Source organism: Protopterus annectens, chromosome 6.part0 (assembly GCF_019279795.1).
Source record: "Protopterus annectens isolate FY-2018-M chromosome 6.part0, PAN1.0, whole genome shotgun sequence".
In the NCBI taxonomy this organism is placed as follows: Eukaryota; Metazoa; Chordata; order Ceratodontiformes; family Protopteridae; genus Protopterus; species Protopterus annectens.
In genome coordinates, this window is record NC_056737.1 from 305269875 (window position 1) to 305297153 (window position 27279).

At 36.1% G+C, this 27279-nt stretch overlaps 1 protein-coding gene across 2 annotated transcripts in view; it reads left to right on the forward strand.

The window, feature by feature from the left end:
* PAPLN (papilin, proteoglycan like sulfated glycoprotein) overlaps positions 1–27279 on the forward strand; it is a 1077292-nt gene that overhangs the window by 425005 nt on the left and 625008 nt on the right. For both annotated transcript variants that reach the window (XM_044074058.1, XM_044074059.1), the window contains exon 4: positions 6838–6898. In XM_044074058.1, coding sequence (XP_043929993.1) covers positions 6838–6898 — 61 coding nt within the window. The remainder of the gene's footprint in view (positions 1–6837; positions 6899–27279) is intronic.

Below are 27279 nucleotides of genomic sequence, written 5' to 3' on the forward strand. Positions count from 1 at the left end.
CAGTCAGACTATCCTGGTAAACAAATGTAAAATAAATAAATAAATAAATATTAAAAACATTGAGGAAAGAACAGATAGGTTTTATAAGTCATATGGAATGGCAAAATGTGGTAGCTGTGGACAATATAGATATATTTATGATAGTGTAAACATTACCATAAGGGCTTACACCAGGAATATACAAAATAACTGTAAATGTACTTGTAAGACTATGGGATTAGTTTATATTGCCACGTGTGCATCCTGCAACAGACAACTCAGAACTATCAGAGCTAGGATTTATGAATGTTACTACTCATTCAAGAAAAAAAATATTTAAGTAATGTGTTCTACAAACACTCTACACATTGTAGGAATTAAAAAAAACATGTTTTATGTTTTGGAAAAGGTATTTAGGGGGGTGATTATTGAAACCAAACAGTTACAATAGCAGGGTAAACTAAATGCCACCTCCCCTCCAGATTTAAATGACAAAACATTAATGAATGTACTGTTAGTATTAAAACACATGGATTTTTAGAACTACTTTTGTTTAGGTAGTTTTTGATTTTTTACTTGATTGTAATATTTTGGGATTGTATTTATGTACAGTAGTTTTTTATTGTATACCATGTATGAATTAACTTTTGAATTTTAAATCGAGTTGACATATTTTTACTGGTTGATTCTATCACATGCATTTCTTAGTGTTATACTTAAAGGGTTATTTCCTGGAATTTTCAGGACAAAAGCACTTATATTATTAAAAGTATTATCTTTCCTGTGGGTTGACATATTTTTTTTTTTTTTTTTTTTATTTATTATTGGTTATATTTTATCTTTATTGCTGTACTGGTCAGATTAATTGTCTACATAAACCTCAAAATGGGATAGATAGGTGATAAAGGATTGGAAAGAGATTTAAGTAGTTTGGTACTGAAAATTGAAGAAAAAGATCATTATCCTATAAACACTGGTAATATGAATGGGAGAACAGAGTAAGATTATAATTATTCAGACTATAATCAAAGGAAGGGAAATGATAATTAATAAGAAAATGAACAGACCTGGTCAGGAACTGTTGAAGAAAGAGGAAAGAGAAGACATTGTGGTTAACAATGGACTAAATACAAACAGTTTTAATTTTTATGTATTGTTCAAGATTACAGTGGTTCTGTAGTTGATTACTGTGTGGCAAAACAAGGAATCAGAAGATATTTTAGAACTGACAGCTTAGATAAAAACTGAAAGTAATAATTGTCCAATAATTCTAGAACTAAAGGAGCAATTGCACTTTGGAAAGATATTTAATTGAAAGCAGAGATAGTAAAGGGAAATGTGAAACATGTAGCATCACACATGATAGAAACTGATATCTAATAAAGGATATAGTAGCAAATACAGTAACCAAATATGTGAAAGGGAAGGCAGAGAAACAGTGAAGAATGATATACAAGTTGTCCAAGAAATGAAGTCAACTTTGCTTAAATAAATGTCTATAAGAAGGAACAGTGACAAAGGGTGTCTTAATAAAGGATGTGGTATCAAAAAGGAAAATGTGACAGATGTTAAGACGCTGGCTAAAGAAAAAAATGAAGACTATAACACAGTTAATAAAATAAAAAGTATTATTAGAATTTGATAAGAAAAACTAAACACTTGGAAAATAAGTGGCAAGAAATTCTAAGTGATTATTGATAAAAAAATCTGAAAATTAATAGCAGAAGGTACAGGAAAAAGATCAATGATCAGAGCAGATACTGGTTCATCAGTTCTCTGGAATGGTATTTTTTAAACAAAAATTCAAAAACAAAGAGACAAATAAGATGAATATTCATTTGGGAAGGCGCAAAAGGAAGCACACAGACAAACGTACTGAAAGTAGAGTTGTTGAAGTCCTACGGCAAATAAAAAATAGCCCCATAGGTCTGAATAAATTAATAAATTAAGCTTATAAAGTAATTAAAGAAGTGAAAGCAAAAATTCTGTGCTTCCACCTTAACAAGTATACTAAGACATTAGAATTCCCAGATTCACAGAAGAAGGGTATAATTATCGCAATATATAAGAAAAGAGACAAAAAATCTTAATATTTACAAACCAGTTATGCATTTAGAATTCCTGTTAAGGTGCTCACCTTGATAATGCTGAAGGGGCTAAAGAGGAACTCAAAAAGGATATCATAAAAATATATCTATCAAATGTATTATTTGTTTGCCTATTGTAAGAGAACTTATCTAAAACAGATCATTCCTTTTTTCAATATGTAAAAGACAAATAGATACCTTAAAATGCAAAAAAAAATCCACTTAATTTCTTGATAAGGATCAAACTTTTGATAATCTGGGTAAGAGAAACTGCAATATTATAGAAAAGAAAGTTTATTGACAATACTTAATGGATATTATAATATAGATATATAGATATATATATATATATATATATATATATATATATATATATATAGTAATAATGCCAGAGTTAAAATAAACTCAAAACAGGAGTATACTGACTGGTTCCCAACAAAAAGATATATAAAGAAGGGGTGTAGTCTTGCCCCTTTGTCTTCATAATTTATATTGAAATTAAAGAAAAATTATTTTGGTGGAAAGAAAACACCCAGAGAACAACGAAGGCCTAAAAATAAGAGTCTATGCAGATTACTTACTGTTGCCAACTCAGGTTAAGGAACTTGAGATATCTATTAAGAGTATGCACTGAGGAAAACATATAATTAAATGAGTTTATTACTATGTAACAATATAACAGTAAATACAAAATGCAGATTAACAATGTAAAGGCTGAACAAGTTAAATTTTACATATACTTTGCTTTAATGTCCATATCTGGTAATTTATGGGTAAAATATCCTAAATATTTAACAAAAAAGATTGAAAAGTCATTATATGGACTGATAAGTTTGACAAAATGCTAAGAAGGTATCATATAAATTACTATGTTAGAAACAATGAGATCAAATGTGTTAAATTTTATTTCATATAAAGCACAGGTATGGGCATAAAAGGAAGACAATAAGTTATTATTTTTATTGTTGTTTTAAAATGCTAAACTACCTCCTGACTGTGCTGAAATCCTTCAGAACAGTCTAAGACCAGAGCTAAATATCTTAAAAGAGGAGACAATTCTAGACTTAAAGAATTTGCCAGATGGTTTAAGTATATAAGACAATCAAAAGTCTAATGAAATAAATTAAATAGAGAAACAGAAATGGAAAATGAGTTAGAATAATAATAGTTTTGAATTATAAATAAATAAGACTGTTGATAAAATTAAGGTAATTAACCTAATTAAAGAAACTATCTCATCAGCCCAGTTGGACATTTGAATAAAGGATTAACATTTGGATTAACATTTGTGCCAAGGAAAAGGGCTGGACTGTTGTATATGCTAGTTTGTATGGGAGAAATATGAATGTTAATTATATTATGATTAATGTTGTGAAATTGCACATTAACCTTCAAGATCGTTCTACTTTTAATTCCCCACTGGCATTTCCTTTACAAGAGTTTCAGGAAGATAGTGAAAAAGGCATTATTGATGCTCTGACTGTAAAAACTGAAACATTTGTTTATGTGACTGTTAATTAAAGGAAAGCTTTAAGTGAATTAATTAAAATGACATAGATGTTTGAAAGCAAAAAAAGGGAATGGGATGATAATAATGTGTCAAGAAGATTATATTAAAAGTATTGAACATATGCTCCTTAATGGGGATGAGTATATGGAAGGTACATTGTATGAAATATGTCATAATTATGTTAACATTGCAAATATATTACTGGACTTAAAACTGAAAATATACTATTGGACTTATTGGTTCAAAATTATTGTTTACCACATTTTATGTTTTTATGAAAGTTGATTACCCAAATTTGGATGTTTTATTTGGTATTCCCAAGATACATAAGGGAATAAGCCCCCCTGCCTATTAGACCTGTTATAACAGCAGCAGATAGTGTTACAGAAGGAATTTTATTAATTTTACATACTATTATAAATCCTATAGTCAAGGAATGTCTTGTGTTTATTCAAGATTCTTGGAGCTTCCTTGACAAATTAAGAAACTATACTTTTAACAGTAATAAAAAATTCATGTTTACTTTAAATGTGGTTTATTTTTGTACATGTATTCCAAATGATGAAGGGATAGAATTTATGAAATTATATTTAACAAAGCATCCGCGGTAGTGGTGCTGCGGCAGCATTGTCGCCTCACAGCAAGACGTTGTCCTGTTCGATTCTCAGCTAGAGCATCTTCTGTGTGGAGGCATACATGAATGGGTGTGCCTTCATTGACGGTTGTGCATCAGGGCTGGTAACTCGGCACATAAAAATCCACTACCAAACATTAGCGGACTGGAGTTCTGCTGTGGCAACCCCTAACCGGGATAAGCCGAAAGACACAACAACAACAACATATTTAACAAAGCATACTAACATGATAACTTCTTTTATTAATACTGTATGTGTCTTATTGGACATTATATTAGGAAATAATTATTTTTATTTAATAAAAACTATTATAAACAAGTCAGAATTGTAGAGATGAGGGCAGCTGTTACCCCTTCTTTTGCAAATTTGGTAATGGCTTTGTGGGACATGGCTAAAGTTGATTCATTCAAGCATCTTTTTTATAAACTTTTTGTGGATGACCTATTTCTTTTTTGGAGAGGTTCAGAAATTGAAAATGAAGCATTTTTAGATGAATAAAATTCTACTATTAATTTTTTGTTTAATTACTAAAGTTATAAATAACAAATAAATCAATTTTCTGGATGTAGTCATGACTATGGACACAAATGGACACATTTTAATAGTAATATTTACAGGGTCTATATTAGAACATTGAAGTTTCAAAACTTCAAATGTTCTAATATCGACCCCTATTCAGCGAACGCTGAAAATATCGAAGCAACAGAAAACCAAATTTTTTCCTATGGAAAGAATTTGGTTGTCTGTTTCTGTTGCTTCGGTATTTTCAGTGCTGTGGTGGAAAGTTACGGGTCGGGTTCAGGTAAGTGTGCAATTGAGTGCGGGTTAGGTTAGTTAGGGTTAGAGTGCGGGTTAGGTATGTGTGCGATTGTGTGGACATGAGGGTTAAGGCAGGTTAGGTGAGTTAGGGTTAAGGTGTGGGTTAGGTATGTGTGCGATTGTGTGAACGTCAGGGTTACGTGAGTTAGGGTTAGGGCGCAGGTCAAGTAAGTGTGCGATTGTGTGGACGTGAGGGTTATGGCAGGGTAGGTGAGTTAGGGTTAGGGCGCGGGAGAGGTGAGTGTGCAATAGTTACGGTCCTTATGATTAGGGTTTGGGTTAAGGTAAGTGGATAGTTAGTGGTGTGTGTATAGTTTAGTGTAGGGTTAGGTGTAAGATTTTAGGTGTATGTGTGTGGATTGCTGTTTGTTTGGTGTGCTTGTGTTGTGTGTATGTGTTTTGGAACAGCAAATTGTTTCCTTAGGAAAAAATTCACTGTTCTGTATGTTCGATGTTTTCAGCTTCCGCTGAATAGGGGTCGATATTAGAACATTCAAAGTTTTGAAACTTCAATGTTCTAATATAGACCGTATTTACAGAAAAGATGCATTTATAATTATTACTTAGATTTTAATAGTAATCATCTCTGTTTATGCAGAGAAATGTTCCTAAGGGTCAATTCTTGTGGGTGTTAAGATTAATATTTGATGAGCAAGAGACAGATAATATTATAGGAATGGTCATGGAAAAGGGCTATAATAGGTTTTAAAGGAAATAGCCTTGGGAGTAGTTAATAAAACAAATGTTTTCCTATTTTGAAAAAAGGTATTTCCTGCAAACATGCTGATACTAATTTAACTAAGACAAAGACAGGGTTTAAACTAGATATGTCATTTGATAATTTAAAATTAAAAGTATAATAAATGAGAATTGGAAGATATTGAAAGGAGGTAATGAGTCAATTACCATTGTTGGTGATGTACCAGGGTTTCTATATTAAAATGATTTGAAAATAAATTGTTTATATAGAGAAAATGTTTCATGTACAGTGTATATAACAGAGAAAGCTATGGGCATATTTAAGTGCGGTGACTACACGTGTTGTTCCATTAGTGAGGCTCCTTTTGTAACCTAGATTACATTAATACAACTATTACAATATTGGGTTGTTTCATGTGTGAAATGAAAAGGATAGCATATATTGCAATATTCTCTGGTAGTTCATCATTTTATGCTGTAATGATTACTCATAAATTAAACAAGTGTATGAGTGACCATACACATGAGAAAAAGATTAAGAATGTTAAAATGTCTTATCTGAGCATATACAAATGAATCCTGGATGTAATACATTTCATTTTAGTATTCTTGAACAGATACATTTTGAATTGAGAAGGGGTAATTACAGAAACAGAGTAGAGATTAGAGAAGCTATTTGGCAAATAAAGCTTTGTGTGGAAAAATCAGCTCGCCTCAGTGAAAGGGTAAATATAAATTGTGTTTTAATCAATCTTAGGTTGAAAAACTAATGTAATTAATATGTTTAGCATACGTGATATTTACATATTTGGTATGTGAATATTTTATTGTTTTCATCTTATTAAAGTATTAATTATTGTATTTATTATTTTATTGGTTGTTTATTAATTAATTGTGCTAGCTTCAGATAGTATATTTACAGTCTACCCAAGCACACATGGGAAGAAATTTTAAACAAACTATAATTTTATGACAAACTGTCTACCCATATTGATTTCGAATTACATTGTGTGTTGTGTGCTTCAATTTTCTAAGTGTAATAAATGTGATGATCTCAGTGAATCAGCCCTCAGTCACTTTTAATGCATGCCTTTGTTTTTTCTAACAGGACAGATGGAGGCAACAGTTGCATTGGGCCTTCAAGATATTTCCGTTCATGTAATATTCAGGTAACAGCCAAATCCATATCTTTATATGTTTGAAGCTATATAATAGCCATAACTAGGCCAAGTCTATTAGTATCATTCCTAAACATGCTGACTCCATGTACTAAGAATATTAAATGACATATGTATTTTTATTCCTAAAAAGAAAATCATAAATATATATGTCAGTGCCACCAGTGTCAGACTGTCATGCTAAGGAAAGCATTTTTAATGGGTAATAGTGTTGTTGATTTCACTTCCTTGACTTGCAGCACCCTCAAAGTTAGACTATTTAAGTCAGGGCTTGTAGGGAGCTTGGCCTGCCATGCAGAAGAAATAGAGGATTTGCCTCTTACGAAATAGTATTTTCATTTTGATTTTGTCTGACTATTAGTATCTAGTCCTGTAGGTATCAGCAAACAGCTTTTCAACTGATCACAATATTTTCTAGAGAGCAGCAGTATCTGCCATGTGCAGTAGCAGGCCAGCTCATAAGTCACTGCATCTGCCTCAGTGGTACAATGAGTTTGGAAGCAGATTGACATTATTTATGTCTGGTTGAAAAAGTGAGTACTGAAAAATAGGGATGGTAATCTTTCTTTGTGGCGGAAAGTTATTGCACCCCAATGCTCATTCATTATCATGTGGAGGTTAGGTGGTAAGGAAACACTATCTACAAACAAGTTTGAGGGTTGGCAGGCATGCTACATTGTCATATACCTGATAGTTGTGTTACTGTCAGAGTAGAGACCCAGGAGAAAATAAGATCGGCGATCATATGGCTGCCAAAATATTCAGGCTCTGTGCTATCTATGTAAAGATGTACAGAAACGTTTGTCCAGAACTTAAAATAGATTAGTTATATCACCCAGTTTAAATGCCCATTGTAATACATTGAAATTGAATACCTTATCAAAAAATCTTGAAAGTGCTTACATTAATTTTCATTCTGGTTCTGAAGGGTAGAAGAAATGTCATTTCAACAATTTTGAGTAGTGGGCCACACAACACTTTTTTTCAGCATGTTCCTGTGTTTATGCTGCTGTAAGACAAACTAAACATATCTGTGGTAAAAGCTAGATCAAAGAATATAATCTGTAAAGGGCAAATGTGGTAAAACTTGTGTGGGGGGGGCATGAAACTAAGTTTCCAAAAAGGTGTCAAAGGAAGCTGCGACTTGCATGTGTTGCTAACTGCCCTCATAAGGCATGACTACAATTAATTTGCTTCTGTTTAAATAACACAATACCTAAACAATTTCTTCTTTAACTTCTTAAAACCAGAATTACAGCTTAGTATTTCTATCTTGCTACCTTTTATAAACACACGCATTCTTGTATAAGAACGTGCTGGCATTTAAAGGAAATCTGCACCATAAAAAGAAAAATATATTTCATCATATCTTGATAGTATATGCACCACTAATTTATCAAAATCGCTGTTTATTATTATTTTTTTATTTTACAAAAAAATGGTTGTCATGGGGACTGTAATACTGACATAATATCAGAGCTTGGGCCGGCTAACATCTACCTGAAATCAGCTGGACGTATAAATGAATTTAAGTACACTTTTATCTGCTGTTTTGCATATAGTATTGTATTTAATTTATTTATTTGTGTTTTTCACTGAATATTAACTCAACTGAAGTTGTGGCTGTCTCTCTGCAGAGTACTTTTTAGAATTTCTGTGTAGCCATTGATCGCAGTGAGGGGGTAGTTTCAGCTTATCACTAACATCCTGTCTTGCCTTATATAAGTGGCACATTTTGGGTTATCTCTGCTAAATATCAGAGCTTTGGCTGGCTAACATCTACCTGAAATCAGCTGGACGTATAAGTGAATTTAAGTACACTTTTATCTGCTCTTTTGCATATAGTATTGTATTTAATTTATTTATTTGTGTTTTTCACTGAATATTAACTCAACTGAAGTCGTGGCTGTCTCTCTACAGAGTACATTTTAGAATTTCTGTGTAGCCATTGATAGCAGTGGGGGTAGTTTAAGCTCATCACTAACATCCTGTCTTGCCTTATATAAGTGGTACATTTTGAGTTATCTCTGCTTAATATCAGAGCTTTGGCTGGCTAACATCTACCTGAAATCAGCTGGACGTATAAGTGAATTTAAGTACACTTTTATCTGCTCTTTTGCAAATAGTATTGTATTTAATTTATTTGTTTTTTTTACTGAATATTAACTCAACTGAAGTTGTGGCTGTCTCTCTACAGTTAGTACCCCATCCACCCTCCCTGTTCTTGTTTTGGTATTAATGTTGGTGGCTTTGAAACTGCCCACCCCTCTTGTAGACTTGTATTTGGATACTCCTTCTGGGCCCATGTCATTTGCTCACTCAACTGAGTGCAGTGAGATCATATTCTGATTTCAGGCACTCCTACTGTGCACAAAGAGAGCATTTGGGTAGGACAACTCCTGTAGCCTCTTAATCCTGCTCTGTTCCTTCCCTCAAAAAAAAAAAAAAAATATATATATATATATATATATATATATATATATATATATATATATATATATATATATATATATATATATATATATACATATATCTTATTCATCTGCTGTTACTGTAACTGTCTTAGTTGCTCTTCTGCGTGCTATCTGTTCCGTCGCTCTTACTCTGCACTTATTACTGCTTGTTAGTAGCCTTCTAATTTACTGCCTTCTGCACTTGTTTTTTAGGTATTTGTTAATTTAATTGCATTTATTTGAACTGTATTTGCTGTAGTGTTGCTACACGCTCAGGAGTGCTGGCCTGCACTACAATTTGAATTGTATTTACTGCTGTTTTAGCTGCTTTTCTGTAACAAAAAAAAATTCTAAGCTTGTTTCCTGCCTTTCCTGTAACTAGTCAAGTCCAGATACAGACTTGCTGTATCCAGGACTGTTGGTAAGCTTCTGAGCCCCCCAAGCCTTTCTGTGTTGGAGGGAAGCCTTCTAGCTTTTCAGTGGGAGTGGTAAGTACTAGGTAGCCTATCTACCATGGAAAGAGTGGAGTTTGGCCCTGAAATTGTAGTTCATTGGCCATTTGGGCAGTTTTTCCATCTCTTTCTACTTTCTGGTTAAAATCCTGTTTTGCATTTGGTCCTCACCTTTCCTATAACTAGTGTAATCCAGGTACAGATTTGCTGTATCCAGGACTGTTGGTAAGCTTCTGAGCCCCCCCAAGCCCTTCTGTGTTGGAGAGAAGCCTTCTAGCTTATCAGTGGGAGTGCTAAGCACTAGGTAACCTATCTACCACAGGAGGAGGAGTGGTTTCTGGCCCAGAAATTATAGTTTTTTGGCCGTTTGGGAAGCTTTTCCATCTCTTTCAACCTTCTGATTTAAAAGCCTGTGTTTGCACTTGTTTCCTGCCTTTCCTTTTACTAGTATAGTCCAGGTACAGATTTTCTGTATCCAGGACTCTTTGTAAGCTTCTGAGCCCCCCGAGCTTTTCCGTGTTGGAGGGAAGCCTTTTAGCTTATCAGTGGGAGTGGTAAGCATCAGGTAGCCTATCTACCACAAGAGGAGTGGTCCCTGGCCCAGAAATTGTTGCTATTGGCTGTTTGATCAGTTTTTTCCATCTCTTTCAACTTTCTGGTTTGAAAGCCGCACTTGTGCCTGTTTCCCTCCTTTCCTATAACTAGCCTAGTCCGGTTACAGAGTTGCTATATCCAGGATTGTTAGTAAGCTTCTGAGCCCCCAAGCCTTTCTGTGTTGGAGGAAAGCCTTCTAGCTTATCAGTGGGAGTGGTAAGCACTAGGTAACCTATCCTCCACAGGAAGAGCGAGTTTTGGCCCAGAAACTGGAGTTTATTTGGCCGTTTGGGCAGTTTTCCATCTCTTTCAACTTGCCGGCTTAAAAGCCTACATTTGTACTTGTTCCCCACCTTTCCTGCAGCTAGTCTAGTCCAGGTACAGATTTGCTGTATTCCAGGACTCTTTGTAAGCTTCTGAACCCCCCCAAGCCTTTCTGTGTTGGAGGGAAGCCTTCTAGCTTATCCAAGGGAGTGGTAAGCATTAGGTAGCCTATCTACTACATAAGGAGTGGTTCCTGGCCCAGAAATTGTAGCTACTGGCCGTTTGGGCAGTTTTTTTTCATCTCTTTCAATGTTCTGGTTTAAAAGCCGCACTTGCGCTTGTTTCCCACCTTTCCTATAACTAGCCTAGTCCAGATACAGAGTTGCTGTATCCAGGACTGTTGGTAAGCATCTGAGCCCCGCAAGCCTTTCTGTGTTGGAGGAAAGCCTTCTAGCTTATCAGTGGGAGTGGTAAGCACTAGGTAGCCTGTCTACCATGAGAGGAGAGGTTCTTGGCCCAGAAATTGTAGTTTATTGACCATTTGGACAGTTTGTCTGTCTCTTTCAACTTCCTGGTTTAAAAGACCACATCTGCGCTTGTTTCCCATCTTTCCTGTAACTGACCTACTGGGTAGCACTAGAAAGCCTTAAACTGATATAAGCCTTCTAGCTTAGAAAAGAGACTTTGGAGAGAATAAGTATCAGTTTTCTGTACTTTCTTGCTGTACTTAAATGTTTTCCACCTAAACGCAGATTTTTCAGCTTTTATTGTGATTTAAAAGCTTGTTTTTTCACATTTTGTACTTATTTGACTGCCTGCACTTTTAAAAAGTTATTTTTTGTTTAAATAATTTATTTAACTGCTGTAGGCTACACACTAAAGTGCTATAGCCTTTTTTGATCGTTTGTAGTCATTTAAAGCTGTTTTAAGTACATTTTTTTACTGTTTTTGCCTTATCTTTTAAAAAAACAAAAAAAAAATCATTGTTTCCCACCTTTCTAAGCTAGTATAGTCCAGTTTTCAGGCTAGTGCTGAATTCAGGGCTATGATACTAGTTTCTGAGTTGCCCATACCTTACTTGGATAGAAGGAAGTTTCTCTGTTCACCTGTGAGAGAGGGGAGCTTTGAGCAACCTATCTGTCCCTGGAGAAGTGGTTCCAGCTCAGAAGTTAGTAGTTTATTGGCCATTTTGGGCTAATTTCTATCTCTTTCATTTCCCTACTATAAAAACCGCATTTGCACAGTTTTGCACACCGAGCAGTGCTGGTTATCTACGGTTAAATTATTCCCGGTTCCACTATGTCTCCTCTTCAGTTTTTCCCTTGAAACTAGTCTAACTCTCAACCTTAGCACTCAAAAAGCATCTTACAGGCCAGCACTTGCTCAGACCTAATAGCAAGCACTAATATACCCTGACACTGATTGCCCAGCAGGGCAAGGCTCTTTATTCACCCCTCACCAACCAAGTGACTAAGCAGCTTACCCTACTATTCAGGCATGACAAAAGGGCAACTTCATGTGCACTCTCCAGTCCAGCTGGTAAATCTGGGTATCCTGAGGCAATGTTACAACTGCCTCATGTACACAGACAACCCTCTCCTCCTACCAAAAAATACTAACATATGCGAGAGATGCAATTATACAGCCAAACTGGAAGCTAAGCTGTCTCCACCCAAGACTGGAACAGACAGTCAGGAGGAGAAGGTTAACACTTGCACCACAACTCCAGCCACACACAGACCTACTAAAACAGCACTGGCAAAAAATGCACATAAATACACAAAATCATACTCGGAGACTCTAAATAAAAACCTGCAAAAGCATCAGAGACCTCCAAAGCAGACACCCAAACAACCTGCACTTCCCGTCACAAACCAGACAACACATAAAACACAAAATCAGTGTGAGACACAATCACAGCCCTTAAGGTGAAATAACATACCTAACACACTAGTAATAGGTGAATCTATAGTCAGGCACACTGACGTCCCACTCACTAGGCTGGACAAGCAGAAGGTTACTGTTAGCTGCCTGTCGGGAGCCAGAATCCACCACATAACACAAGCACTCAGGTCACTTCAGAACAAGTACAAATATGACTCTGTCATTGTTCATGTTGGTGTGAATGACCTGAGATGTACCTCCCTGGACTACATGAAAACAGACATGGAAGAGCTCTCTGATCATGTAGCCCAGGCTGGTATGACCCTGACCCTGAGTAGCATCCTGCCCTCACCAAGAATGATACCTCAGTATAAAGAAAAAAATGATCAATTTCAACAATTGGCTAAGCTTCTGGTGTCATTCAAAGGGGATCCAGTGTCTGTCAGCCTGGGATGACATGTTCGACAAGCCACATTGCTTCGCAACAGATGGCTTGCACCTGTCACTCCTAGGCCTTCAAATACTGGCCAAGGCTCTTGCTGCCCCCATAGTGCCTTTTTTAGGCAAGGCTCAAAAGTCAAACCCACCTCTGTAAACAGCACAATTAACAAAAAAACTGAGGGTTATGCTACTCAATGTCAGGAGTTTAAATCTCAAAATGCACGCACTCTAAGCACTCCTCAGTATGGAGAACGTCAACATCTGTGTAGTAACTGAAACCTGGTTCAAGGCTCCAGAGAGCACCCCAGCACTACCAGGCTACAACTCATACCACATGTTTCGGCCACAGAACACGGACCGAAACACAAAAGGAGGGAGTGTATCCATATTCATCAAGGATACCTACACCTCCAGGTTAGTGGCACAGCATGATAACTCTGAAATCATGCATGTGCAACTAACATCGAGCAAATCTGCAATGCAAATTGTGGTCTGCTACAGATCACCCTCCATGACCCAGGACCACCACTCTACCTTTCTGGAGACACTGGAAAACATGAAGGTCCTACCAAACACCCTGATATTGGGCAATTTCATTTACCCTACATTCACTGAGAAAACTACTCGAGTACAAATTTCCAGGTCCAGCGCTTCCTGGAATTCATCAACTCAAATGCCCTGGATCAGCTGGTCAGTTTTGGTAAACTCCCCTACCAGAGGTGAAAACATATTGGACCTGGTCATCACCAACAGGGGTGACAGGTGTTCCACACTGGAGGTCAACCCATCACTGGTTAGATCAGATCATAAACTAATCACTCTGGATGTCCATACCCCACCACCACCCCCAACTAAGGAAACCACAGTAAAAAACTTTTCTAAAGCAAACTTCACCTTACTTAAGACAGAGATGGTAAGTTTCACATTCCCCCACGCTAAAGGATAATGCTGCCCAAGATGCAGAACCCTTTACAAATGCACTCTATGAGCACCTACAAGGATGCATGGATTGTGACATCCCTAGCAAAACCAAGACTCGCTGCTATAAGAGAAGGAAACCAGTTTGGTGGACCCCTGCAATAAACAGGCTATACAATAGAAGGAGGAAACTAGTTCAGAAAAAAAGCAAATCCCAAGAAGGAAAGACATCCCTGATCAGTATCAGTAAGAAACTGAGGTCCATCATGAAATCATCCAAGGCTAACTTCAAAAGAAAAATAGTCAAGGATTCAAAAGATAACCACAAAGCATTGTTTTGCTATGTTAAGAATCTAAGTGGCAACTCGCAGATATGCACTGAACCAGTGCAAAATAGCACAAAATATACTGAACCTACTGATATTGCCAACATCCTGGCAGATAGATTCAGTGCAAACTTGACCCCCCTCTCACCTCCAAAAAGGCCCACAACAATACCGGAAAAGTATAGTGTCCCAAAAATCACAGATGCACAGGTGAAAACAGCCCTTTCAAAAGCCAAAAACACAGCATCAATAGGACCAGATGGTGTCACAGGCTGCATCTTACACGAATTACAGAATGAACTAACCCCCCACCTAAACACGCTGTTCAACCTCAGCCTCTCCACAGGCTACGTACTCATAGAATGGTGTACAGCAACGGTTATTCCCCTCCACAAAGGAGGGGCAACAACTGACCTTGTTACCTATCGCCCCATAAGCCTGACTAGCCTGATCTGCAAGGCTATGGAGCACATCATCATGGAACTCATTAACAAAGACATTGGGAACCTCCAAACACTTGACCCAACCCAATTTGGCTTTGTTAAGGGCAGATCATGCCTACTAAACCTGGTTGACTTCTTCAAGACAGTCACCAAGGCCATAGATGAGGGAAAGGTGGTTCACACAACTTACCTTGACCTTGTCAAGGCTTTTGACACCATTCCCCACTTGGGTATTGCAGAAAAACTCACCAGCCAGAACATAAACCCCTATGTCATGAGATGGGTTGCCAACTGGCTTACAGACAGAACTCACATGGTAATAATAGTGGGCTCCAGGTCCGACTCTAAACCAGTCACAAGTGGTGTCCTGCAAGGCTTGGTCCTGGGTCCCCTACTGTTCGGCATATACTTCTCAGAAGTACAGGCAAACACAGGAGGACTATGGCTAACTAAGTTCACTGATGACTGCAAACTGGGAGCCATAACTGACTCTCCCGGCTGACACAGACATCCTCCAAAAGGGCCTTACTGAGATGGACACCTGGTGTCGAAGTTATGGCCTCAAGCTAAATGCCAAAAAATGCATAGTCATCCCATTTGAGAAAAACAAAACCCCCCCGAATAACCACATAGGTGGCAGCCAGGTAGATAGTAATCTCTCCTTTGACAATTATATTGCCAAAGTAGTTAGGAAATCCTTCTATGTGGCCCATCTAATTACTAAAGGATTCACATCTAGAAATAAAGAGGTTATAGTGCACCTCTACTCGTCACTCATTAGACCCATCATAGAGTACAATGCCCCATTTGGGATGTACCTCACAAGACACTTCCAACAGCTGGAAAGACCACAAAAGTACCTCACCAAGAAGATTACTGGTCTCAAACATATGTCCTATGCAGCCCAACTGAAAAAACTCCGGCTGTACTCAGTGGCATATCGCTTACTCAGATGTGATCTCTGCCTGACTTACAAAGCCATGTCCAACTCAGAATTGATGGACATGCTCCACCTAAAGAAATCCATGTCACTGCGAGTCATGTGGTCTAGTGAGCTAAACCTCGCCACAACAATAAGTAAAACATGCTGGAGGGATAGATTCTTGTCACAGAGACTCCCCATGCTTTGGAACAAAATTCCAAATTACATCAGGCAGAACCCCTCACTAACACTCTTCAAGAGAAACCTTGATGAGTGGATGGGTAACAGAAAATACACCCCTGGGATCACTTCATTGGCTCTGCTTGACAGAGGATCATTAATTAATCAATGGGGTGGTGAAAGCCGACACACTCTGGCTAGGCTTATAAATGCCCTCGGGCAGACAGCCTAGTACCTACCTATGAACCTATGATCTTTTTTCTCACCCCAGAATGTAATTTAGATCTCTTTAATATAACACAGCCCAGGTATCTTAAATTACTTTCCCTACATTTACAGTGATGATGCTGAGTCACTGTTTGTTTAAATAGTCCGAGAAGGTAGAGTCACTGTTTCATTTTATCTGAATTACTCAAAGATGGTGCTTACTATAAGTTAATGAAAGGCCTCCAGTGGACATTTATCATTTCTTCAGTACAAAAGGCATGAACAAAACAGGGTTTTATTAAATAGTCAACACTGTAGTCCTTAAAAGCTTCAGTACCTTCCCTCCCCACACTTTTTCTAGGTGTGAAAACTGTCAGCTCTGCTCATTCATTGGCAATTTAAGGCTGCTATTTCAAAGAACTAGCAAGACAAATGACAAATGTTTGTAGCTTTTGATACTGTGCTTAATTTTGTAGTAGCATGTTACCTGTTATAAATACAAGGATTCACCAGCTTGTTTTTGCAGTATTACAGTGTGATTCATCCTTTTTCTTAATTTAGCTAAAGTGAAACTGTTTCCAGAGAATTGTTAGAGAAACTAACCTCAGTAAAAAGCATGGCCCCAGGTTGGACAATGGTGTGTTGTGACCAGTATTGAAAACTATGGAAATCTGTCCTGTTTAACCTATGTAATTCAAGTTAAGATCAAAGTTAAGATCATCCCTTTCTGAAACAATATGACAAGTGAACAGGAAAACTTAGTGAGCACTTCATGATCAATGGAATGGAAACAAGTGGAAAGGAAAATAATTAAAAGTTAAGAGGTTCCGTATTACCCCCATCATTAGAAAAAACACTAAGACATAAAAGCAGTTTAAGGCAAGATGTTTATTTATCAGAATAGATTAGCAGCACAGTATTGTCTAACACAGACTTACTAACATGGAAGACAGCTACATTCTTTTTGTACAGCAAGAATTATTCTGGAAAATTCCTACAAATTCAATACTCATTACATTTCAACACATTCCCATATTTTGCACTTTCTCTTGACTTCACCCTTGTAGTACAAAAACAAATATGTATCCATTATGGAACATAGAACAAGGCCAAACTTTTATATTCTTCTGTTTCATAACAAAGCCATACTATGAAATTTATCTAGCTTGCATAATGCAGTTACTGTAAACATTTTTCTTTTTTTTTTTTTTTTGTTTAAACAAGAAATGTCATTATTAAATTATTACATATGACAGAGGTAATTGTACATTTATATAAATGAAAACAAATAATACTGACATAATTTTAGTTGGAAACATTATACATCAACTTATAATTTATCCAGTCATTGTCAGTCAAACATTACATAGCTCATTCAAATCCCACCTTCTTTTAAACCTCATTCGTCCTCTGCATGTATTGCCATGTATTGTTCCCACAATTCCCATTTTTTCTATGTAATTTGTTCTTACCCTTTTCTAAAGATCCTAGTTCTAGTTGTTTTATCTTTGTTACCATATTCATTACTTTTAGTACAGTTGGTTTAGACGCTGATTTCCATTTTCTAGTAATTGCTTTTTTAACAGACACCATAATTAGACTCAGCAAGCCTTGTTATGTCCAGGCAATTCTGATTCTATATCATAGTTCAAAAAATCATTTTCTTAGTTATGCCAATTTGCTCACCCAGTATCTCTGACAAAGTAGTCTGCAGGGAATATTTAAAGTCTGCAAACTCATTACACTCCCAGAAAATATATTCCCAATTACTGACTTCTTCCATCACTCCTCCAACATTTGCTATCTACATAAGGAAAAATTCTTTAGAGTCTACTTACCTGTGTAAACAATTCCAAGAAAATATCCTAAGTCTTCTAGACTTTGTTGCATATTTGGGAGACATACATATATTCCCCCATTGTTTCTTCATGAATTTCTTATCCAAGCTCTCTTCCCAGTCCTTTTTAACCTCTTCTGATTGAGTCCTATACTTATCTTGCAATATTTTAGATCTTATTTTAAATGCAACTTCTGTTCTAGATTCTACTAAAAAGTCTACCAGTGCTGCTCTTTCACTTAGATCCTCATAGTTCTTTCTCTTGGCCTATACTCTGATATCAGTCTTGTTAGGGAAAACAATCTCTAGCTTGCAGTCCAAATACATTTGTGGTCTCTTTCCATTCTATTACCTTTCCCTCTAATTATTTGCTCACAGTACCTTTGTTATTTTTGCCAGTTTTCCCAATAAATTCCTGTCTGCTCTTGCCTATTGTCTTATCCCTTATTTCAGTCATCCCTATCATCAGAATCTCATTTCTCCATTCCCTTGATGGCTTAGTTCTTAGAATACTTTCTGTTACTTTATGAGTATAATATTCTGTATAGCTGTTGTTATTCTCCACATGAATATGCTCCAAAATCCCAGTCTCTCCTTGTTTTGTGAGTTTCCCTCCTGTTTCATTATCATCCCTTACAACTTTAAATTATAGGTTTCTGCTTGTGCCTTAAATGTGTAGCTCTGAAATATCCCTTTAAATCAAGTAATTCCAAACTGCCTTGTTCTAGTGGAAGAAGGAGTTTATCCCACTTGACTCTTGCCATCCTCCCCTCCCAGATAAAATCCTTCAACTCTTTATTAATTATTTTCCACAACTTCTCCTCTGATTGATAAAAATATGCCTGACCTGTCTATAAGACTAAAGGGACTAAAACATTTAAATGCTTGCATCTTGCTATTCATATCCATATAACAGAGCTTCCAATTTCCCAGTTTATGTCTTATCTTTTGTTTTGTCTCTTCCCACATATCCTTAGCTGCCACACCAGAATCTTTATTAATCCATACTCCTAAGTACTTAATTTTATCATGTCCCCATAAATACAGATATTGCTGAACCAATTTGTGTATGGGTGCATAATTTACACATATTGCCTTTGTTTTAGCTGCATTAATTTTGTACCCTAAAATGATCTAAAACTGCCTCAAAATGTTCCACAACAATGAAATTTGCTTTTCTGGTTTTATCAGATATAGAGTAATATTGTCTGCAAATAGAGTCAGCTTTTCTTGACTACCTTACAAATTATATCCTTGAATTTCTGAGTCCCTTATTTTCTTTGTCAGTGGTTCTAAATATAATGCAAATAACAAAGGAGAAAGAGAAAACTCCTGCATGGTTCCTCTACTCAAACAGAAATTATCATAGAGGAACCCACCCACTATAATTTTCATCTCCAACCCTAATATAGCCTCATAATCAACTTTATGATTTTATCAAGGAGTGCAAATGCTTCCACTGCCCTGCTCATAAACTCCCAGCTTACTCTGTCAAATGCTTTCTCTGCATCAAGACCCAACAACAGTGGTATTGTCTTACATTTTCCTTCCCTCTGGGTCATCAATGTCCTAATGTTTGCTTCCCCACACAAAACCACATTGATCCATATCTATCAATTTTGGCATCACCTTTGCCATTCCTTTAGCCTTTATAGACAAACCCTTTGTAATCATGGTTTAGGATTGAAATGGACTTGTATGAAGCTGGATCTCTTGGGTCTTTACCTTCTTTAGGTATTGCATCCACCACTACTTTCTTCCAGGGTATTGGTGCTTCTCTTCCTGTTAAGATACTTTTAAACAAAACCTTCCAGATATTTATCAGTTTTTCCCCTTCTAGCTTCCAAACGTTCATGGAAATACTACCTATTCCTGGGGACTTTCCTGTGGATCAGTTATGTATCACCATTTTGTATCTCATCTCCTCATATCCTAGCTGTTAGTAATTGAGCATCATCTACCTCTAACCTTGGCGTATTTAATTTTTCCATAAACATTTCTATTTGTACCTTTTCTTGATTTCCATATTTATATGCTTTATACAGATTTTCATAAAATTTCCAAAATAGTTCTAGTACCCCTACAGAATCTCTTGTTACCTTCCTTGTTATAGGCTGCCTAAGCTTGGTGACAACTCTTTCTACTTTTTGTTTGCTGAGTCATTATGCTAAAAGTTTTTGTGCTCTGGAGTTATTATTTAAAAAAAAACAGTTTCTTAACAGGAATCTTTCTAAACTCATGCATATTATTGAGTTAATCCCTTATTTTCTGTTTAGCATTCTGCAATTGCTTATTTTCTTGTTCTGAGAAATTCCCCCTATTTAACATATTTAACATTTGTCAGTCCCTCTAAATTATTCTTGTTATGTCTTAACCATCTCTCTTTTTTTTCATTTCCACCCCATTTTTAAACTCAACTTTAATTTTACCCAACTTCCTAGCTATATTTTCAGAAGAAATTTCTATCTTCTCTAATAACTCCCGAATAATTTCCACTATTCATTCCTTAAATTACTCTCTTTTCAACAGATAGTGGGAAAGCACCAGTGTATCATTTTTATTTCAGTTATTAATGGCACATAACCTGAAACAGTTATTAAATGTGTATCAAAACTTTGAATTAAATGCACAGGTTTCTGTGAAATGTAAGTTTTGTCGAGCCTAACCCAGTTTTTGTATCTTGGAGAATAATATTAAAATTCACTCTGAACTCCTACTACTGAATTCACATCTTCCATGTCACATAGTTTCATAAATGTCTTCAAACATTTACCCCCCTTTGATATATTTTCCCTTCTGGGACCCAGACATAGCTTCACTGCTGCAAATCAAATTCCACCTACAAATAATATACGCTGCTGAAAGCTGTTTATTTTTCCCAGAATTTTCTCTTAAGGTCCATTATAGCAATTTTAGGTGGAATACAAATATATGCCAGTTTAATCCTTCTCCCTTGCCAGTAGCCCCTCATTGCTACAAATCTACCATTATTTTAATCTTCTTCTTCTATCACTATTGGAGCTCCACTTGCAATTAATATAAGTACTCCTCTTTTGCTTTGTCCTAGGTGTTTCACTGAATAACTGTCCTGAAAACTTTTCTTTATCAAATTCACATGTTCTGTTCTTTCCAATTGTGTCGATTGTAGCAAAGCTATTTCCACGTTATACTTTTTAATATAGTTCATTACTCTTTATTTATATATATATATATATATATATATATATATATATATATGTGTGTGTGTGTGTGTGTGTGTGTGTGTGACACCATTTACATTTAAATATAATATAGAAACCATCATTATGTTAAAAGTTATTATTCCCACCTTTTATGTATAAAAGTTTTTTTTTAAGTATCTAGTTCCAGCTTTTGTGTTACAAGCATACACTAATGCTTGGCAGGTTGATCTTTTATACAGTTATTTCTTGTCATATCCATTTGATCCTATGTCACACCTTGGAAAACTTTTTGTTTTATTGGAAGCCCCCAAATAAAAAAATAAATATGCCCCAATGCACCCCTAAAACCTATTAACTAAATACTAACACACAAAAATATGTACATCTTCAAATATTGAAGTTTTACCCTCCAAATAGGAATAATTGTCCCAAACTGACAGCCACACTCAGAGATTTGGGTAAACCTACAAGGAAGGTTATCCATGCTAAGACGCATGATACAGCCTATACTTCTACTAAGTGGTGTCTGGTTTTGTCTTATCCTTATTGCTTTCCCAGACTGGGAAAACATGTGAATGCTTTCAGAAAACATTATGTTCTAGCTACTGAAAGAAAGAAGTTTTCTGTTTTTATTGCTCCTTTTCAGATTGTATCCATAGAGACATAAAACCCATATACAGAGTTGCTTCTACAAGCATTTATTTATTTGCTAGAGGAAAGCTTTGTTATATTCAATATTCTATTTTATTTGCTTTCTGTTAAAACTTGTTACTAGATCAAGCCAAGGGCCTTAATCCAATCATTCCCCTATGCAAGAATGAGAAAAAGCACATACATTTTTCTTGTATCATGCTATTTTGACCAGACTTTTTCTTATTTATTTATTTTTTAACATTGCACTACCTACATTTCTTGAAACTGAATTATTTATTTATTTGTTTGTTTGTTTGTTTGTCTCTGTTTACCGGGGAAGTCTAACTTTATAATGCCCATTTTCAGCAGAGGCCTGGGGCTAAAAGCTCCAATTGCTTACATTGCATTACACTAAGTTCCAGTTTAACAGAGAGTAGTTACATTTCTATTTGCATTTATACACAAACAGTAGTTACATTTATACATTCTAAGATTTTACAGAGGTGGAAATTCCTAAAGAGAAAGCCCACATGCAACTTCATGGATTGTATAGGCAGCAGTTATGTATAAAAACTGTTTTGTCATTTCAATGAGAAATTGAGTATATTCTGTTTAAGGAGAGTATTTGGAGAGTATAGTGCAGTGAACATAAAGTCTCAACCTTGAGATGAGCATGTGCAGGGCCAAGATTGGTTAAGACATTGTTTAAGCAGTGGTTTAATACCATCGAGTTTGTTGGAGAGTTTTATTTCTGTGGAGATACTATTCCAGGGTTTAGCAATGTAGTGGGAGTAGAGTGAGTCTCCTGCAACATTGTTTCACTTATTTGTAAGTAATAAGAATTTGTTAGTAGAGCAGAGGTCCATTGTTGGACAGTAGGTCAGTAATAAGTTATGTAGTACAGGTCATTTTTCTGGATTATGAATTAGTTTGTGCTCTATAGTTAGTTGTGAATATGTTAGGTAGTTGTGTAGTTCAAGCCAGTTTAATTGCTTTAAGCTATGACAATGGCGAACAAGGAGAAAGAGAGAGTAAGAAAAACTGGGGCACCTGTTTACTTTAGAATCCCTGTTACAATTGAAAATGACTGAGAAAACTTTACTTTATAGCATGCAGATTATATCATGCATTATAAAAATACTACTTTTAAGAACAAAATGTTTTACTTACAGTTAACTGTCTCCCTCCTCTTCGCCTCTCCTAAGTGTTCTTCCAAACATTAAAGACATGAAGTAGGGCATATGCTTTAGGGTCCCCTACAAGTTTAACAAAGTGAAAAAAGTACAATATTTACAGGTTTTCTTATTCTATCAGGTTTCACAAATATAATTAATGCTTTGTAATCCCACGTTTATTTGTGAATTTCTGAATTACTGGTTTTATTCCTGTTTATCTCCATCTCTCAAATCCAGTCTCTGCTTCATTTCCAACATACTGTTGGTTCTTCTAGTCAACTCTTGTGCCTTTTTTCTGTCTCTCAAGTGTTTTCCATTGACACATTGGAAAAGTTTTCCCTAGCAAAGTCTCTCTGTGGTCTTTATTACAAGAAGAACAAGAAGCAGAATCTTCTGTTTCACAGCTCACTTTTTGTTGGACAAACTTTTGTATTTCTTTCTTAGTATATTCTGCATCAGAAATGATTTTGCCTCTCCAGGAAAGAATATTCTGAAGATAGCTGGATACAGCAGATTGAATCTCACATTTGCTTCTTGGCATTCCCTTATTAGTGGAATACATTTACTACTCTTCTTCCTGGTGTGCAGCGAGTAATCATTTTCCACAAACACTCTATTATCTCCCACTTTTAGTACTTTGTCCTTCTGCCACAGATTTTGTCAACTCCTTCTGCTGGTAGGATTGCATCTTTACTATTAAAGGACTAGGTTGCTTTATCATGGCCAGGTTTGGAGCACACACATGATGTGTCCTTTCCATTAACAACTCCTGCTGTGGAATTGCAGTCCAGTTGCTTATTTGTGCTTTCATAAAATTAATACAGTCTGTTCCTTCCAGATTCTTTGGTACAGCAGAAAATCTCAGGTTTTCCCTATGTGCTCTGTCTTCTAATTCTATTATTTTTGAAACATCTGTTCTTGAGTAGTCTCATATTCAGCCAGCCTTTTCTTCATTTCATCCTCTGATTTTTGCAGTTTGATCACCTCATCTGAATATCTGTTTAAAGCTTCTTCCATTTTTTCCAGTCTTTTGTTATTTGAGTCAATATACTCCATCAGTGTTTCATTTATTTTAATCAGTTCTGAATACACTGGATGTTTTTTTTTTCTCTAGGTTACTGGAAGTGATGTTTTGTACCAAAGCTGGAGCTTGCACTGCTTTTTGTTGAACAGATGCAGAATTCTTCCCATTCAGTGTTTTTTCCTTAGCTTTTGTGATTGATTTTCTTTCAGGCTCTCTGAATTAGTTTTTTTAATGGCACTGGACTTACTAGCCGACTACTGAAATTTACCCAAAAATATGGGTTTATTGGCTGTCTCTTCTGAGTTTCTGTTTTCACACCGGGAAAGCTGAAATTAAGCTGTTACTTAATGTGCAGCCATCTTGGAAGTGCTATAAATATGTTTCTGGTCTGAGATACAGAAATCTCATTGGCTGTAATGTTTGAAATAATTCTACTACAAAAAAAATAAATTTTGACACTCATAATTTGTTTTATGTTTTAATTAAGGATTCCCGAGTATCAGATAATATCTAGATATTATTGCAGTGAAAAAAATAAATTTGAATAAGATTAACTACATTGTAGATTGGAAGTTTTCTTTAAGCAGGAATATAGAGGGATGCATTACACTACAGTACATGGAGGATAGAGTATGCGTTTTCATTTGAGGTAGTATCTACACATAGAAATATGAAGCTAATAACTTGATTTAGACAATTTTTAATTTGCCTGTTAGCTTCAAATATGTATGGGTGGACACTGCAAACATTTTTGTTTTTGCCAGTTTTAGTCCCCCCAGAACCCCCAAGATGATTAAGCCTGCATACTATATTGATCCTTTCATTTCCCCACTTCCCAGTATCCAAGAATGCCAGCTGAGGGTGATGAAAGTGGAGAAATGTGTCTGTCATTCAGCAGGGGAATTTCTACTGAAGGCTGACAAACATGGTGCAATGTTTGGTATGCTAGGCTCAAGGCAGTTGCACACTTCCTCATACACACCCTCTATGCCTAGCTAGAGTGTGATGTCTTCACTGACAGGTTCACACCCTCACATCCTACTTCCTATGCAGACAGTGCACCTCTGGGGTCTAACTCATAGATTTCACTCCTACAGTGGAAATTGAACCATCCTTTTCCCCAGGAATAAGGTGAGCTGGCTTGACCATTCACTCTCATCCCTCTCCACCCTGGTCCTCCATTGTCTAAGTCAAAGAACTTTTTAGTTTTCTGATGTTTTATGTTATGATCTTGGTGAATTTAATTAGTTACTATAAAACCAATTTAACCTATGCTAAACATTGTACCTTGATGCATCATAAAAATGTCATAATTTAAGAAAAATAAAATTCTACTAAACCTTAAAATTTAAACAACACATAAAATGAATAGGTAGATTATACTATTTGTCTAACGATCACACTGTCTTGACACATCACAAATTATCAAGTAATTTTCATACTTTATATTACAAGTGTTTCTGTTTGGCAGTTAAAGACCTCTGTATTTCCCTCTTATCATTTAAACATTTCCAGCCCTTTCTGTCCATTAGCCATTGTGAAAAGTAAGCTATAAAATGTGTGTTTCCTACAGGTGTGCATAGTACAGTCTGCCTGCGGAACTGGGCAGAATTTTATATTCATGCATTTCATAAGAAACAATGCATTACAGTCAATACACATACATACTCTAACACACATACACACACACTCATTTTCTTTTAATTTGGTCAGTTTTTCCAATTCATTTACAACAGCATTGCATATTCAGTGGAGAACTGGTTACTATATGGTTCTTATTTAATGTTGGCATCTGGTTACTTTGTTAAGTTCATTAAGTTGGTACTACATGATGTATTGCAATTAGTTAAATGTTTTGCTGCTTTTCATGACTAAATGTTAATGCTTGCTATGGCACAGAATTTGCTTTTTTCTATCCTGCTAATTACATTTAAATGTTGTACAAATTCATCGAATTGTGTCATTGTGCAATAGCCTATGGTCACTACATCCAACCCCAATATTGCAGGAGCTCTCCACAAGGCTGAACTCCCAAATGTTTTCACTGAGAATTTTGTCATTGTACAATGTAAGCAAATTTAACACGAGGAAACGTCCTGTGTATTAACTTTATCTAGTCAAATATGTACCTGACCTGTGGTGAAAAGTGGCTTTAACACCCCCCCCCCACTAAAGGAATGGTCCTTGCACTCTAAGGACCACTTAATAAGTTGCCCACTGCCCTTTCTCTTGACTAATAGATTATACTGTATATGCCAGTTACTTAGTGTCCATAGGTGCCAGGTTTCTGCATTCAGGAAATGAAAGACAACCTGTTCTACTTTGTGCCCCATCATTAATTGCTTTGTACTAGCTGTAAACTGATTACTCTCTTGTGCTATCATTATTTGCTTTCTGTTGGCTATAAACTGTTTACTCTCTGTTATACTTTGACCTGAGGGTGGAATCCTCTACACTTCTCTACCCCCCAATTTCCATCCAGCCCCTCTTACTCTACTATTGTACTTCTCGCATACACATTTCACTTGTGATTTTTATTCTTTACCCTCCCTAAACAACCTTACTACTATTATGCAACCACTCTTGTTTCTTTTTACCTAATTCCTAACTCCATGTAATCTTTTACCGCTATTACAAACTAACTTTCTCCCTCCCATACTGTTTTGCATTATATCCATTCATACTCACACCCCCCTCTTTATCTATTCTACATTGTATCTTCTACTTTCCCAAATAAGCCCTCACTTCTTCCTATTTTAACTACATCCTTATACTCTAGGCTTTCAACCACTTTATTCCAGAGAAGATACCAGGACAACCAAACTCTCTTTCTTCAGAGTAAATACTTCTTTCCTACCTACCCTCTTTTAGCTTTCAGACTCCAGTACCACTAAATATCTGACTGCCCTGCAACTTCTTATTTACTTATTGATCCCCCACTACCTCCCATCAACAATATACAGATTCCTATACTTAATAATGCTACACCTCAGCTTATCCTCTATTCTTTCCCCTCCTACTGGGCCGTCTCTCACCCTACCATGACTCTATAATAGATCTCAACATCTCTCCAACTCTGTCCCAACCACCTATTCATACTTCCTCATACACTTTTCAAACATTGCACCAAACCTATTTAATGACACCCCTCACCTTTACTTTAAATATAGACTGGTTAATTCCATTCCAACTCAAACCAAAGCTAAAAATTAAAAATTCTCTCGCAAAACAAGTATCAGTAATTCCCCAATACAGTAAAATCCTCCTAGAAGGGGACATTCACCCTAATCCTGGCCCCATCTGTCACAGTGAACATCAAGATAATTCTGCACATTACTCTAACCAAACAATGGTCACCCCCCAACCCTTGTAATCTAACTTTTGCTGCCATAAACATTAGAAATATAACAATAAAACTGATGAACTACATGCCAAGA